Source organism: Sus scrofa, chromosome 1 (genome assembly GCF_000003025.6).
Source record: "Sus scrofa isolate TJ Tabasco breed Duroc chromosome 1, Sscrofa11.1, whole genome shotgun sequence".
NCBI lineage: Eukaryota > Metazoa > Chordata > Mammalia > Artiodactyla > Suidae > Sus > Sus scrofa.
In genome coordinates this window covers 149,678,330-149,695,723 of record NC_010443.5, presented here as the reverse complement: position 1 = coordinate 149,695,723, position 17,394 = coordinate 149,678,330, and the positions used below count along the sequence as shown (strand labels likewise).

The 17,394-nt window shown below is 36.4% G+C and overlaps 1 protein-coding gene across 1 annotated transcript in view; it reads left to right on the top strand.

Moving 5' to 3' along the window:
• The window catches only part of C1H18orf63 (chromosome 1 C18orf63 homolog), a 40,282-nt gene extending 29,800 nt beyond the window's left edge, over positions 1–10,482 (top strand). The window contains exons 13-15 of the mRNA XM_013993265.2: positions 6,792–7,808; positions 8,004–8,093; positions 9,535–10,482. Of these exons, the coding sequence (XP_013848719.2) occupies positions 6,792–7,808; positions 8,004–8,060 (1,074 nt within the window). The 3' untranslated portion in view covers positions 8,061–8,093; positions 9,535–10,482. The remainder of the gene's footprint in view (positions 1–6,791; positions 7,809–8,003; positions 8,094–9,534) is intronic.

Below are 17,394 nucleotides of genomic sequence, written 5' to 3'. Positions count from 1 at the left end.
TCTTTTCCTCTCAGTTCAGTGTTTCCTTAATACTATTTGTTATGATTGTACTTAATCTTTTGTCACTGCCATTCTTTATGAAGTATAAGTATTAAGTTGGTCTTATAATAGTATTGTCTATTGGTCTATTTCTTCTAATTTAGCACATCTTCTTGGAGGGCAGAGAGCATATTCATCTTCTTATTCCAAGTGCTGGTACATAAAATGTGTTCATTAAATGTTTTTTCAAAGAATAAATGAATAAATGATCTTGTAGTGGAGTTCCCATCATGGTTCAGTGGAAACGAATCTGACTAGGAACCATGAGGTTGCAGGTTCGATCCCTGGCCTCGCTCAGTGGCTTAAGGATCCAGCGTTGCTGTGAGCTGTGGTGTAGGTCGCAGACGCGGCTCGGATCTGGCATGGCTGTGGCTGTGGTGCAGGCTGGCAGCTATAGCTCAGATTAGACCCCTAGCCTGGGAACCTCCATATGCTGCAGGGGCAGCCCTAAAAAGACAAATGACAGAAAAAAAAAAAAATCTTGTAGGAAGTATGGAAACATTAACCTCATACAACTCCAAGTTTTCTTAGAAATTATGCCCAGTCTGATTGCTTGAAAAAGCACTTGGATAATTCCATTCATAGAAATTGAATTAATTTGGCAGTATTTTCATTGTAAGATGATATGCTAAGTGAAATCTTATTTATGAGATAAAGTATAATAAACAATATTGATGAAGAAAATATGGTGGCCTGTTTTCACACTCAATAGAGTAAGATTTCTTTCTCAAAAGAAAACAAAAGGGAAGCTTTTGAAGAACAAAAGGGAATTTAACTTAAAATTTTCAGCAGTGATCTTTCTTTTAATTGACCGATGTGTTTTCATCAAAAAGAAAGACAAAAGTTTGAATAATTTGAACAGTTTGAAATATAATATGAATAGTTTGAAATATAATATGAATTATTTGAATATTTTTCTCTTCTCCGTCTCCTTTCTTGACTTACTACTGTTCTGTGTTTATTGTAGCTTCCACTGCTCTGGTGATTTCAGCTTTCACTCGGTGTTGATTTGCTATGGCTCAAAGAGTATGCCTCGTTATTTTTTCAGCTTTGCTGCTATGGCATGCTACTTGCTTCATTCTCTTTATAATCCTCAAGTAAAATTCAACAGAGCCAGTATCTGACAGAACCCTTTTTATCTTTTCAGGCCGGGTCACATCATCTGTCTAGTACTGACCAGCATGTGGATTTGGTATCCTTGGGGTAGGGCTGACATCTCATATAAATGCTATAAAAACATGACAGCCAAGATATCAGGTGCTATAGGCAAGGCCATTTCCTTATCAGGGAGTATGGATGGACAAATACCAATTGACATCTTTATCATAATGAATCTTAACATTTTTTTCAGACATAATATTTCTGTCTTTTTTTTTTTTCAGACATAATATTTTTAAAAGTACTTGTTGGCCAAGCCCAAATATGAGGAATTTAGAAGATATGTCATTACATCTAGCATTATTTGAATATACTTATTGAATACCTAATATATTCAGGCCATGTCTGTCTTGGAAATGATGAATCAAGACAATATATTTGTGAAAATTGACTTCTAAATGTAAAATAACACTTATTTGGACATTCCGGTCTTATATGTTGCTCCTGACAATTGGAACCTTGACAAAAAGAATTTCTCCTACTCAGTTTTATTGAGTCCTTTCTGTGTGCCAACTACTTTCATGTGTATTCTCACTTAATCATCAAAATAGACTCTTGGGATAAAAAATTGTTTTCTCAATTTTGCAGAAGAAACTGAAGCTTACCACATTCCAGTAATTTAACTGAAGCCACACAGTTAAATACATTGTAAAATTAAAATGAACCCAGAGTATCAGATTCTTAGTCCTAGAACTGGAAAAAGTTTAGATTTGTGGTTAAGAGCTCAGGCTCTAGAGATGGGCTGCCTAGTTTTGAATCCCTTACTGCTTGTATAATCTTGGGCAAATTATTTGATCTCCCTGTGCCTGAAGTTTCCACAGTTGTAAAACGGGGTATGATGTGGTAGTAATAACAGCAGTCGACACAAATTGGGCTCTCTAGGAGGCCTACTCTGAAATGGAATCCAGTGCATGTGGTGTTATTTAGAACCGCCCTTGGAATGAACACCTACAAAAGGCAAGGAAGGAAGAAGATTGGGTAAAGGGAGATGTTAGAAGCAAAGCAGGTGTCAGATAACCATGGCCAACCTTCTGAAGAGCACTGAGGCTATCTGTGGCCTATCACAGTGGTTCTTCCATTTGTTTTTGGGTTTGGATCACCCAGGGCAAGTTCTAGGGCAAGGAGAGTTCTAGGGCAAGGTGGGTCTCCATAAATGAGGCAGTCTCTGCAGGGATTGATTCCCAAAGTTGATTTGCTGACAGCACCCCCGCAGTGAGAGAACAGCCCTTCCTTGAAGGAGATCTGGGCAGCACATCACCATTTCCTTTGCAGTACTTCATTAAGCTCTTGTTTGGGGTTAGATTATCTTACTTGGAACAGTTTTTTTGTACTTAACGAGCTCTCAGTAAATGTTAGTTCCTATTATTGCTACAACCTCATGTTAGCTCTAAGATTCATGCAGTGCTAAAAAGAATAAGTTTAAAAAGTGAAAAATAAATTGATCAAGACTACTTGATAAAACTCAACCAACCTAAAAAAAAAGTAAATTGTCAGGAATGTTTTAGCCAAAGTAGCTTTAAAAAAAAATATATGGAAATTCTTGAAGATATATAAAAGAAATTACTGTACTCTTATATGCCCATCATTCGCCTCCTCCTTGACATGTTTTTGGGGTGGGGAGGTAAACTAGTATTTTAAAACACATCCAAGATATGTTGTTATTTAACCTGTAAAAACTTTAGTATGCGTAATTCCTGTGGTGGTGCAGTGGTTAACGAATCTGACTAGGAACCATGAGGTTGCGGGTTCGATCCCTGGCCTTGCTCAGTGGGTTAAGGATCCGGCATTGCCATGAGCTGTGGTGTAGGCCGAGACTCAGCTCGGATCCCACATTGCTGTGGCTCTGGCGTAGACTGGCAGCTACAGCTCTGATTAGAACCCTAGCCTTGGAACCTCCATATGCCACAGGTGTGGCCCTAGAAAAGGCAGAAAGACAAAAACAAAACCAAAAAACTTTAGTATGCATCTTTTCTGATAAGAGCTTTTGTTAAAAAATTATTTAACAGTAATTCATTAATATCATCTAATACCAGTTCACACTCCAATTCCCGATTCATCTCAAAGATTTATAGGTTTCGTTTAAATCAGAATCCAAGCAAGTTCTCTTTAAGTTGGTCGTTATATCTTTTATATCTCTTTTATTCTATGAAACTCTCTTCCCTTTTATTTATTCCAATTATTTACTGGGAAAACTGGATCATTTGCCCTGGGAAATGTCCCATATTTTGCGTTTGAATGATTGCTTCCTTGTTGAGTCATGTGTTTTAAACTTAACTCATTCTTCCATGTCCCATATTGCCTACAAACCTGTAGTTAAATCTAAGCTTAATTGAGTCCTGGTTCAACTTTAATCAAAAAATACTGAGGTGGTGCAAGGCATAGAAACAGATAAAATGCATTTGATCAATTTAATCTAATTAAAATTAATCTATTTAATAGATAAAACACATTTGACCCATTATTATGGTCAATCGTCAAGCTTCATGTAATCATTTCCTTAATTCTAGGCATCCATTAGATATCCATTCATATCTAAATAATAGATTATAATAGATCAAAGCTTTTGGTTTTCCTCTATAATTTTATGTTAATGTACAAAGTTATATAAAGCGTATGTAAAGTTCTAGAAATTAAAACTCAACTAAGCCTCATTTGCTAGTGACATCTGGTAGAACAATGATAATAATATGGTGAACATATGCTTTTTGTTAGGTTATGACTTCACAAAGCTTTGGTTTGTTGGCCAGTTAAGTATTTTAAGTTCTGTGAATTATTTATGATTTCATCTGCTGTTTACATAGGCCCTTGTTGTAGTCTTTTTAAAAATTTTGAATGTAAACCTAGAGGTTTCCCCCTTTGGGCTATTTACTATATTTTAGAAATTGAAAGAATGAGTAAATAATATATTGACAGGCTAGGGGGCAAAACAAGCTCTTGGAAATTATTTCCATCAGATGCATATTCCTGAGAGACAGATAAATATGGAAGAGGGTGTAATATAAACACATTTCAGACACATATTCTAGATAATTTTTAAGTCAAAATACAAGTAATCTTTTCTGATATGAATCTGCCTAGAATGAGTTTTTCTTTTGGTATCTCAAGGAGTGGGTATGTTGTTTAAAAGTTTCTATGGTTTCTGAAACCAAATAGTCCAAAAATGGCTGTTCTTTGATTTTCTGTAGTTGATTTCAACTTAATTCTTGAACTGTTTTTTTCTTCAAATGGAAAAAAAATCAATCTAGAATCTTTAAGATGATTCCGTCAGTTCTGACAAAACATCTTTTTGATGTGGTATTTCATTCAAATTTAGGAATCATTCTCCCCATAATAGTATCTATCTGCAGGGGAAAGCCTGTGTATGGTAAGGGCAGTGGTGTGTGGTAAAGTGCATCTGGTGTGTTTACCTAATATGGTACACATCAAGAGAATGAGGGCCCTAAGCTCTGTTTCCAGATACCTACAAAGCTGGTGAGTAGACACTTTTAGGCTTCAGCTAACTCTCCAACAGAAAAACCAAAGCATTCATAAGTAAACTTTTCCTAAGAAACTTAGAATATGGCTGTACTTTACTTTACTTCTTCCTTCAAAATATTATATGAGTGCACCTGATTGGGTGATCTTAAATCACATACTGAACCCTAGGAGCAAAGGAGGAAACGTTCATTCTAGATTTCTGGGCTCTAGAAGGAATGCTAGAAGGAAGGTGGGAAGGAATGTTGAACACCAGTCCACCGTATCCATCACATCCATTACAGAGTCACAGCTGAGCAATGGAGGGGAGAAGGGAGGCATTAACTTCTTGACCCAGATTGGTCTAAGATTGCTGGTCTCATATGGTATCTTGACACAGATGGTGTGCAAGATTTTCTTCTAGCTCCCTTGTGCATATAGTCTTTTTTTTTAATTTTTTTTTATTACTCAAATGAATTTATCACATCTATAGTTGTGTGGATATAGTCTTAAGAAGAAGAATTCCATCCCCTCAGTCTCTCCAGAGCTACGCTGTTAGCAGGTTTCAAGTTGTGAATCTGTGTGTTTTTTATGTTGGAGTATGAGGAAAGAATCTGTGTTCAGTGTTTCAAGTTATTGTCACAGGTCACTCTTTTACAGACACTAAGACTTAATAGTATTAACTGTATTTTAAAGGACTATAAATGCGTCCCAGCAACAGATGAATAGATAAGTATGGCACACACATACAATGGAATGTCATTCAGCCATAAAAATAAAAGAAATTCTGACAAATGCTACAACATGGATAAGCCTTGAAAAGCTAAATGAAAAGGATAAATATTGTGATTCCACTTATATGGAGTACTTAGAGTGGGCAAAATCATAGAGACGAAAGTAGTATAGAGTTTACCAGAGCTATGAGGAGAAAAAAATGGAGTTATTGCTTAAAGACTACAAAGTTTCTATTAGGATAAAGAAAAAGTTTTGGAAATAGATAGTGGTGATGGTTACACAACAACAGTACAATGGGCATTGTACTTAATGCCACTAAATTGTAAGCTTAAAAATGGATAAAAAGATACATTTATGCTTTATATGTTTTTACCAAAAATTTTAAAAAAGACTACAAACGCTTGTTTCTCTTTGATGTATCTGACAAGTCAACTTGACAAATACTTGCTAAATTGCTGCCAGGTACCAGGCACTTTGGTAGGCAATGAGAATACAAAATGATTAAGACATAGTCACTGCTATAGTGTCAAAATCCTACTTATTCCGAAAGGCCTAGTATAGTTACAATCACCTTTCCATTATACTCTCTTTGAATAAGTATTTTGTTAGTAACTGTGTGAAGGATTTAAGAATGTGAAGGATGTAAGGATAAGTAACTCATGGTTCCTACCTTCAAAAAATCTAGTGTCTACCTAGGGAGGTTGAACTTACACACTAATAGTGCTACCTTGTCCTATTTTTTTTTTTTTTTTTTGTGATAAATACTAACTGGGAAGCTGAGAGGGGAAAAAATGGGGAGAAGAGGAAAAGACTTCTGAGGGAGACAGCAACATGCGCACATTTGGAAGATAATGATAGTAGTTAAGTGTAAAGTTTTTATAGTTGATTTATATAGAATTTGGAATACAACTTCATCCTAAAATATTAAAAGGATGATGTCCGAAGAAGGATACAGATCATAAGAAATAGTCACATGTCCTGGAGTTCCCATCGTGGCTCAGCAGGAGACGAATCAGGCTAGGAACACTGAGGTTGCCGGTTCGATCCCTGGCCTTATTCAGTGGGTTGAGGATCCGGCGTTGCTGTGAGCTGTGGTGTGGGTCACAGATGTGGCTCGGATCTGGCGTGGCTGTGGCTATGATGTAGGCTGGCCACTACAGCTCTGATTAGACCCCTAGCCTGGGAACATCCATATGCCTCGAGTGCAGCCCTAAAAAGACAAAAGGCAAAAAGAAAAAAAAAAATTCACAAGTCCTCAATAAAGCTCATTTGGTTTTTGTTTTTCTTTACCTGTTGTATATATTATAGTGTTACTTTATATTCTTATTCTGATGGTATTTTATATCATTGCTTTTCCATTAAGGACATTATTGCATTTTCTAAATTTCTAACCTTTATCCTTTCAGGAAAACAAAGTCAGGCCGCCCAATCTAACCACTAAACAAAAGTTCAGGTCCTCTCTGGCTCAGGCACCTTCCATAAGATCCCCCCCAGCTCAAAGTCTTCTACAGTGTTCAGTAGCCATGCACCACAAGGTGGAGCTTTCAGTCAGCCAGCCAAAGCCCTGCGTGTCCTCAGCTTTGCACCTCCAGCGAGAATCTGTTCAAAACAGAAAGAAATCCCTGTCTGACAAGGCAGCACAAGTACATTTGGAAGTACCAAAGCTCAACAGAGGAAATACTCCAATGCAAGACATAAATGTTGGCTCCCAACATAATATTGCTCCTAAATTCATACCAGTTTTCAAAAATCAACCAATACAAATGAACAAAAATATCTTAAAACCCGAGAACCTGAAAAGAAAACAGCATATTGTTATAGAACCTAAGTTGTTTTCACTCAAAACTAGTGTGATCCAGGATGACAAACTGAATTTAGATCCAGTTATAAAAAAAAGATGTAATCGCAGCATTCAGATGACTGCTAGAAATGTAAATCCAAAGACTTCTAGATCTCTGCAAGAAAAAAACACTGAGTCCTATGAAAACACTGAGTCCTATGCTTCTAGTGTAAAATCATTGCCTGTGAGTTTAAATGAAAGTAAACAACTATCTAATAGTTCAGTATTTCAGGTGTCAAATAATAATTTAGGTGTAATAAAAAGTGCTGTTGACTTCCAAGCAACTGGGAAAGAAAATTTGACAAGCAAATATAAAACACAAATCTTAAGGAAAGGCCACAATTCACTAAAAGTGAAAAGGCAACCATACATTTTTGAATCAGACACAGAAACAGAAGATCCCCAACTGCTACATCAACAAGCAGTTGATCAAACTAAAGAAGATGATGTAAGTAACCACCAATTAATAGTAAGCAGAATACCCCACAGGTCTAAAAGAGAATTATGTCAGGAATCTTCAAAAACTCCAAAGAGGCCTCATTCTAGTACTATCCGTCATGGACAATCCAGTTCTAGGAACCAGGTAAAGAAAAATTTTTTAAATTTTAATCTGGGGATATTTATCATGTGATAGACCTTTAAAACCCCCAAAATAAATATTTAAATTATTCGTCCAAGGACTTCTAGAAACACATTAAGAAAAAGATTCTATTCAAACACAACTGCAAGTATATACCCTTAATTTATAACAAAATGTGATTCTTCAATCTGGTTACAGATACGTAACTTGGACAAATCAAAACCTAAGAAATCTCTCGTCATTTCTAAAGCTTAGGACATGGATGTGAAAGAAGGAAATATCCACCAGGTAATTTAGGTGATATCTTCTGCTTTATTTTTTATTATGCTGTCCAAATTGGAATTGCCAGGTTTAGGGATCCCCAATCTTGTGTACCAAAGAATTCCTTAAAGTCTGAAAATCAGCAAGGATATAGAAAATGGCGGGGATAGTACAACCCTTGACTAAGGACTGTAAACAGCAACTGCTATATGTTGTAAGGCCTCTAAAAATGGATGAGGTAGAGAGGACCAATCACTAGCTCCCACCCACTCTGTTCTGGGGCCTTTGTAGAGAGGGCGGGGCAGCAGCAGACTGCCTAAAGATGGAAAATTCCACAGCCATTAGGACATCTACCTTTTGGACTCTCATCCAAGATAATTAACCTTAAATGGTGTCTCAGAAGCTAATCATTAAGTTAAAGTTTACTCCAAAAATTTTTGCAGTGCTGGCTAAACTTAAACTTGAGATTTAGCTGATAATGCTAAGTCTACGCCAGAGCCACAGCAATGTGGGATCCAAGCCTAGTCTGTGACCTAAACCATAGCTCACAGCAATGCTGGATCCTTAACCCACTGAGCAAGGCCAGGGATTGAACCCACATGCTCATGGATACTAGTTGGGTTTGTTACCACTGAGCCACAGTGGGAACTCCTCAATTCAAATTTTTTATGAACAATCTAGAGAATGTTTCTTCTTTTCTCCTCCAATTTTTTTCTATAATTAATAGAATTTTTAGTCTGAACCAAAAGGTACATAAGTCTATTCTTATATATTTTATAATGTTAGGTTTCATGTAGTTTTTGATGTCTTACTATATGTAGTAAGTAGGTGGTTGGGGAAAGATGTATGTTCTAGAATGCCTTAAAATTTTTTATTTTCATTTTTTTTAAATAAATGATATCTACTCTAGATTTCATATTGTTTTAGAAAGATAGCACTTTCCCACTTTGAATTACTTAAGAACCAAATGATTTTTTACAATGAAAAAATCATTCCGGGAGTTCCCGTCGTGGCACAGTGGTTAACAAATCCGACTAGGAGCCATGAGGTTGTGGGTTCATTCCCCGGCCTTGCTCAGTGGGTTAAGGATCCGACTTTGCCGTGGTCTATGGTGTGGGTCGCAGACGCGGCTCAGATCCTGAGTTGCTGTGGCTGTGGCTTAGGCCGGTGGCTACAGCTCCAATTAGACCCCTAGCCTGGGAACCTCCATATGCTGCGGGAGCAGCTCAAGAAAAGGCAAAAAGACAAAAAAAAAAAAAAAAAAAAAATCATTCCATCAGCTAGAAAGAATAACATAATGGGAAAACAAATCATAGGATATCATTATAGAAAAGAATTTTCCCTAAATATAAAATTCATATATACCCCTATAAAAATTTTAAGTAATACAAAACAGTTTCAAGAAAAAAGGGAAAAAGAAAAAACCAAAACAGAAAAAAAAAAAAACACTTGTGATTCCTCTTTGCAGAGATAACCACTCTGAACATTGATGGACACCTCGCACACACTTCTGTGAACATGGAATCAGGCTCCATACCCTGCTTTGGAAACTCTTTTTTCACTCAACAGGTTTTTTCATAGTTGCATAGTATTCTGTTGCATGTGGATATATTGTATATATAACTTCCCCTACTGATTGTCATTTAAATTGTTTCCAACATTTCACTGTAACAACTTCAAGTGCTTCCGTACACTGGAAAAAAAAAGGGAGGGAAACAGAAATGGAGTTTCTCTCCTAACTAGTATTATTCTGGCTTTCAAACATTTTAGATGTTTAATGTATAAATGAGTTATAATTATTGTGGTAAGATATTTAAAAGAAACCAAAAATCTTCATAAATTTTCCACTGAAATAATCTTTCATTAAATAAAACAGAGTGAGCAGAAAGACAAATATAAGTGGAACTTAAAATTTTTTAATATGATTTGCTGCTTTTGCTACTTCAATTTAAGGCAAAAATGAACAAAAACTCTACCTCAAAACTGTAAATATAATTCTTATTCTTGAAAATGTACCTTTTTAATTAATTTACTACATACCTTTATGGTAAACATTTTTTCAGAATTATCTCTATTTTATAATTTTTAATGTTTTTATAGGGAAATACATCTGGTTTAAAGCCTATTTTGAGTGTGCTTTCTCTTTCTAAAATAATATGTTAGATAACTAGTAGACTGCAGTAAAAAATAGTACATATTTTTTTATGGAAGTGCCCTTAATAGGGATGTGTATCTGGTCACTTAGTCATCTACAGCATGTACTTATTCTTGAAACCAGTGTCCCCCCTGTTGCATGTATAGGCTGCCTTCCTGCTACTGTCCATTTATCATACCCCAGGTAATAAAGACTTATTTTACTATTGCACTTAGCAAAATAATTTAAAAAGATAAATCCACTGCTTAAGAAGTATGTAATATCTTCCAATTTTTATATGAATAATCTTTTTTTTTTTTTTTTTTTTTTTTGTCTTTTTGCCATTTCTTGGGCTGCTCCCGCGGCATATGAAGGTTTCCAGGCTAGGGGTCAAATCGGAGCTGTAGCTGCCAGCCTATGCCAGAGCCACAGCAACGCAGGATCCGAGCCGCGTCTGCGACCTACACCACAGCTCAGGGCAACGCCGGAACCTTGACCCACTGAGCAAGGCCAGGGATCGAACCCGCAACCTCATGGTTCCTAGTCGGATTCGTCAACCACTGCGCCACGACAGGAACTCCTATATGAATAATCTTGATAGCTCCTCCTCCATTTAATTAGTGTCTAAAACTTAGAGTTAATAGGAAAGTATTTAGATAAATGTTAACTTACATGGCAAAGTCTGCTTATGTTAGGATCAGGCTATTTACTGGTGTAAAGTAGGTTTATTTTTCATCTTATAATATTTACCATATTGAAATATTTACCATAAAATATGTACACAAGTAACATATATACATATATCAGTATATGTATGATTTACTAAAAAGCTTCATAGACTGATTATTTACTAATACATGTTCAAAGGCAAGATTCCAGACCAAATTGTCATGCTGAAATTCACTGGAGAGTTCCCATTGTGGCTCAGCAGTACCAAACTCGACTAGTATCCATGAGGATGCAGGTTTAATCCCTGGCCTCACTCAGTGGGTTAGAGATCCAGCATTGTCTTGAGCTGTGGTGTAGGTCGCAGGTGCAGGTTGGATCTGGTGTTGCTTTGGCTGTGTCGTGGGCTGGCATCTACAGCTTGGATTAGACCCCTAGCCTGGGAACTTCCATGTGCCACGAGTGCAGCCCTAAAAAGACCAAAAAAATAAAAATAAATAAAAAATTCACTGGAGAAATCAATGAAGATTTTACTTTGTTTTAAAGTTTATAATTTTGAAAGCCAAAATAATTCCACATCCAAATAAGGAAAACTAATTGTACTTCCTTGTTTAAATTTTGGGTAATTTATATGTATCATAGAATAATTATCACCTTGGCCTCAAATCATTCTTCACATTCCAATTTTATGTTGGTTTTAGAACCATCATAATTTTAAAACCATAGATAAATGATTTTATGTTTGCCTACATACAGAATCTTAAAAGACTGGCCATTGCATTTAAAAAATAAATATGCCAAAATTAATGCTAAAACTTATATTCATAGAAATATAAAAATGCTTGTTGTATACCTTTCATATTTTAAATTTCACAGAATTGCTTCCTATATTAATATTTATTTATATTTTATTATATATTACTATGATTACATATTACATAATTATTTTATTTGTTGCTTACATAGCAAATAAGTTAAAAATATGGGTTAGTCAATGACTAGCTTTTATCTGACTAACCAGTTCACTAACAGTTTTTGCTTTTTTTCAAATTGCACATTAGTTATTATGCTGGAACTAATAATGTATTGGTTATTTGTTGTTGCTTGAGAATGGTCAGTATTTAAAAATGTTTAAAGATGTCATGTCATTATTTATTGGTGCTTAAAATATTCGCATTATATCCTACATAGTGTCACAGTGTCTTATTTTTAATTAAAATTTTCAAGTAAGTATATTTTTCTGTGTCAGGGTAACTATATATAGGAATGCAAAGGCTTCCATAAGTTACAAATTCTTTTACCTCTGTGGTTCCATTTCTTCACAAACATTTGCTGCTAAGCCCATGTAAACTATTTTAGATTCTCACCATTTAACAAAACTCTTATTCTCAAAGTCTTTCATGCCTTCATGCAACAGACATTTATTTAGTATTTGCTATGTGCCAAGAGCTAGTGTGATCCTTGGGATGTATCAGTGAACACTAGCAGGGAGAGATAGACAAGAAAACAGAACAAATAAATAAATTATATAATGTATTAGAAAGTGACAAGTGTAGAAAAAAAATAGAGCAAGGTAAGGGACATGGTTTACGTAGGCTTTCTTGAGCAAGGACATAAAGGTGAAGGAGTCAAAACCCTAAGAAAAAAACAGAAAGGTAAATAGAATCACTTTTGCTCTTAAGATATATGATAATCCAGATTTGAAACAGAGCTGTGTTTTCATGATGATGATGTTGAGGAGTGAAGGGAGCAGAAATTTAAAAGTCCAGAGCATGCAAGGACAGAGAGCCTGACTTGAAGGGCCAGCCACACCCTGCAGCACACACACTTTGCTGGAGCCCTGAAGGCTGTGCCCATGGTAAAGGTAAGCCATCAGTAACTAGCTGCATTTGCTCCACCCTCAGAGTGCCATGGGGGTGTACTGCCTTAGTGGGAAAAGAATAGGCAAAAAAATCCTTGTAAAGGGCCCACAGTGGATTTCTGCCCAAACTCATATCACCAAGGTGATCTAAGAAACCTCAAACCAAGAATTTAATGTAATAGCAGAAATATAAAATTATCAGAAATACCAAAACCTTTAGGGAGAAAACTAAACTTTATTGAATTATATTAGAAAATATCCAAGTAAATGTGTCATGTTCATAGATTGGAACTCAGTAATGGAAAGATTGAATGCAATTTTGATTCATATTTGAACATGTTTGTTTCAGAACTTGATAAGCATATTGTGAAATGGATATGGGAATGCAAAAGTCAAGAATAAACAAGGACTCTTAGAGAAAAACAAAAAGGGAGAGCTTGCTCTCCAGATAGCAAGATTTATACAAAGCTGTAATAATTAAAACAATATGGTAGTGGTATGCAGATTAACAAACCACTGGAACAGAGTCCAGAAATGGGGCAATACATAAAAGATTTTATACTATTACTGTTCATAAAAGCTCAAACACAGTCTAAATCTTAGAAACATAAGGAAGCAAGACATGAATGAGTTTACATTCATGTGTAGTCCAAAGACAGGAAAAATTGAGTCATGTTGTCTAAGGATGCATATATAAATGTAAAAATTATAAAGAAAAGCAAAGATATTATCATTTAAAAATCCAGTGCAGTGGTGCCTCATGAGGGATGGAGGGAAGGAATTATGACTGGGGCAGTTAGATGGTAGGGGTGGTAGGGAAGTCCTTCTGGAACAGTGGTAATATCTGTTTTACTTCTTGTCCTCAGTGATAGTTATACAGGCATTGACTTTATAATTCTTTATTGAACTGCACCTATATGTTTATGCACTTCTCAATATATGGGTTATTCTATTTCATAGGTGTGTTTGTTTTATTTCGAGAGAAATAATACAAAACTAACAAAAACCTTCACACACAAGCCTGAAGGGTCTTGGCTTTGGGGCCAAAAGTTAGTAAAAAAGGTTGTAGTTCATAACAGCTGCTCTGTGACAGTTCTCTGAAGGATGACGGTGGATGCCCAGGGCTCTCAGAATGTAACAATGGCTTGAAAGCAGAATGAGCTGCTTTAGGAGGGTTGTGGGAATGTGTGGTTAGGGCAAAGCGCAATGGTAATGCAGCACAAGTTGTGGGATTCACAAGGTTGTTTAGTCCCATGAGGCTCATCTGTTCCCGCCCAGAATAATGTGGTTTAGGATATTTCTTCATGCTTTTCCATGCAGCAGTTCAATTTCTAGGGGTTTATCCTCACAAAATTATTGGATAAGATGTCAACTGTATGTACACATGATTGTTAACGTTTTTGGTAGTGAAAAAATTGAAAACACTACAGATACTTATCAAAACAGTGTTGTATCCTTATAATGGTTCCCAACCACACTACTAAAAATTTGCTCATGATTCGCAGTTAAATAGAAATGCAAGTTGCAAAACTATGTGGTATGAACTGATTTTTATTTTGTTAAGTGTATGTAGGCATAGACAGTGTCTGGAAAAATATATGCTTAACTATTAAAAATAGTTATCTTTGGAAAGAATGAAATATGAGCGATTTTTGCTTTCTATTTTATACATGTCTGAATTATTTGAATTCTTTTTTTTTCTTTCTTTCTTTCTTTTTTTTTTTTGTTTTTTTGTTTGTTTGTTTTTCTGTTTTTTTGCTATTTCTTTGGGCCGCTCCCGCGGCATATGGAGGTTCCCCGGCTAGGGGTCTAATCGGAGCTGTAGCCATTGGCCTACGCCAGAGTCACAGCAACACGGGATCCGAGCCACGTCTGCAACCTACACCACAGCTCACGGCAACGCCGGATCCTTAACCCACTGAGCAAGGGCAGGGACCGAACCCGCAACCTCATGGTTTCTAGTCAGATTCGTTAACCACTGCTCCACGACGGGAACTCCTCTTTTTTTTTTTATTTTTTTTTATTTTTTAGTGCCCGCACTCACAGCATAGGGAAGTTCCCAGGCCACGGATCAAACCCTCACTCTGCAGTGACAGGAGCCACTGCAATTGGATTCTTAACCCACTCTGCTGCAGCAGAAACTCCTGTATTTTTAAATAGTTGTTTTACAATGAAAATGAAAAGTTTTCTATTTTGGAGTAAAAAAAAATATGTTGTATTGTCATTGAATGCAGTATAGGAATGCCCCCACTTGTAAAAAGAGTAGTTTTATGGAACTAGTTTCTATTAAACCTCCTAGGGTGCTGCAGTTCACTTAGCATTTTCTTCCTTTGGAGGTACCTTAATGTGTTTGTTTTTGGATGGTAACAGACTGCAGCTACAAGAGTTGTAACATACATTGAACTCTCTTTGTGTTTCCAAGCAGTATTCTAAATGTTTCACAGCATTCACAATAGTCCTTTAAGACACACATTGCTCTAATGTCTTAAAAGCACTTACATGCTCACTTGCCCAAGATACAAACCTTTCTTCAGTTAGTTATTCTCGATCTTTTCTCTCCTCTGCTTCCATGTAAACCCACCCCCTGTAGGAACATTTCTTATTTCATTCAGTGCATCTCAAAGTGGAGAGTGAGGGATTGGGAGTGGTACACGGAGCTTGTAAATTTGAAAAAGCCCTTCAGGAACCAGGGTGTATAGGAAGGGAGTTTCTTCCCCCTTCTCTTCTGTTTCTCTTGTGCATCACTCTTAAATGGTTTGGGTCAGCACCCAGGAGTCTTCCCAGTTTACTGCACTGGGAACTATTTCAGAAATCTGTATAAACTGCTCTCAGGTATCAGCAGAAAGGCCTGTCTCCTCAGAGATCATGATCAAGGTTTCCAGAGTCAAGTTGGTGTTAACAGATTTCCCTGCTGACCCTCCCAGCCCACGCAATTGCTTTGTAGATGGTGAAGCTGTAGGACTGCCGCGCTTTCCCTAGCACCTTGTGATCTACTGCCTCAGAAGATCTCCACATTCACTGAGCTGACTTTGGCACCCAGTATAAAAGGCAGTTAATGATTACGACCTAGACCTTAATGGCATATCTATAAAACAAAGAACTTTTATATGTTATAAAATTGAGTAAGCTCTGTTTCCCAGAGCAGTAAATTTAGCCTGCCTTTTTCCTCGTAAGAACCAGTTTTAGTACTTTGTAAACTAAAGTAAGCCATGTTATATATGAGGCTGCTGAGATGAAACAAAGGAAAGTATTTTTAGTCATATTTCTCTTTAACCAAATTTACCACATTTCATTACTTTGCTGCCTACTATGGCTCTGTGGTCCCTAAGGAAATAACTAGATGAAATTGAGAATGAAAACAACATAAAGTAGGATATTCAATACCCCAGGTTTCATATACCCAATCGGGTTGCACAATGATTAAATTTAGTTCTAGTTAACCTGATTTCAAGGGCAGTTCAATTCTAGGGGCTATATGAGAAGCAGAATGCTTGCTCTATATTATCAGAAAATATTTATGTTGAAACATGGTTTTGAGTTTCCTTGTCATATAGGAACATTAACACACAACAGATGGATTCTCCTTTGAGAGATCATTGAGTATATTGTATTTGCAGTATCAATTTGACAAAGATATTCTTTGGCCAAGGAGAGCACTAGCCCAACATTCCTTGCTGTTTCCTCTACATACACATATGACCTGTGGCATCTCTGCCCCACTGTGCTCTAGGAAAAGGTATAGCGTTCCATCTGAATGTTGGGACCCGTGATGTTTCTTACAGCTCCATTTAGACTTAGTCTCCCAAAACTTTGCAAGCCTGGGTGTATGTCTCAATGTTTCAAAAGAGGCCCCAAAGTATTGAGGTTTTGTATAACTCCCAAGGAAGAGCTTTCAGAGATTTAAAGATGATTGTATAACAGAGCCGTGTAATTTCTTCCTGAGAAGGGGAGAGTGGGATTTCCAAATCAAGTTCTGTCACTTTTGCCTGGACTGGCTTTAATTAACTGGTAATTCTTCTGGAAAATGTGGAGATAGACCAAATGCCCTCTAAGGTTCCTTCAAACCGGCCTGCTCTTTGCTGAATGACAGAATGTAAGACCAGAAAGAGATCCTGACCAACAAGTCCAGTTTCTTCACATAACAGTGAGGGAACCAAGGTATATGGAGTAAAGGTGGTTCACATTATTGTCATAATTATGAGGAAAAGACAAACATGTTGCTTTCTAGTCCCATCTTGCTCTTAAAAAAAAACAAACAAAAAGCACATTGTGAAAATATCATGTATTCAAGAGTTGTAAAGTATCTATGTGCAATTCAGTACCTCAGAAGCTTCATAAACCCCTCCTTCTGATCACATTCCCTTTCTATCCCTAGGGAAGAAACCATGCTCTTGAATAGTTTATTAATCATTCTCATGCTTTTCCATATAGTTACACAATATATTTTAATGTCATAGAAATTGACAATACTAGATTATTCTTTGGTGGCTTTTTTCTTTCATTCAACATGGTTTTGAGGTTCAACCATGTCAGTGCCCTACTTGTTGCTTATTCATTTTCCTTTTGATCTACTATTTCACTGTATGAACATACCATCATCTATCCATTATGCTGTTGATGGACTTTGGATTATATCTGGCTGGAATTTTTTGTTTGTTTTGATTTGT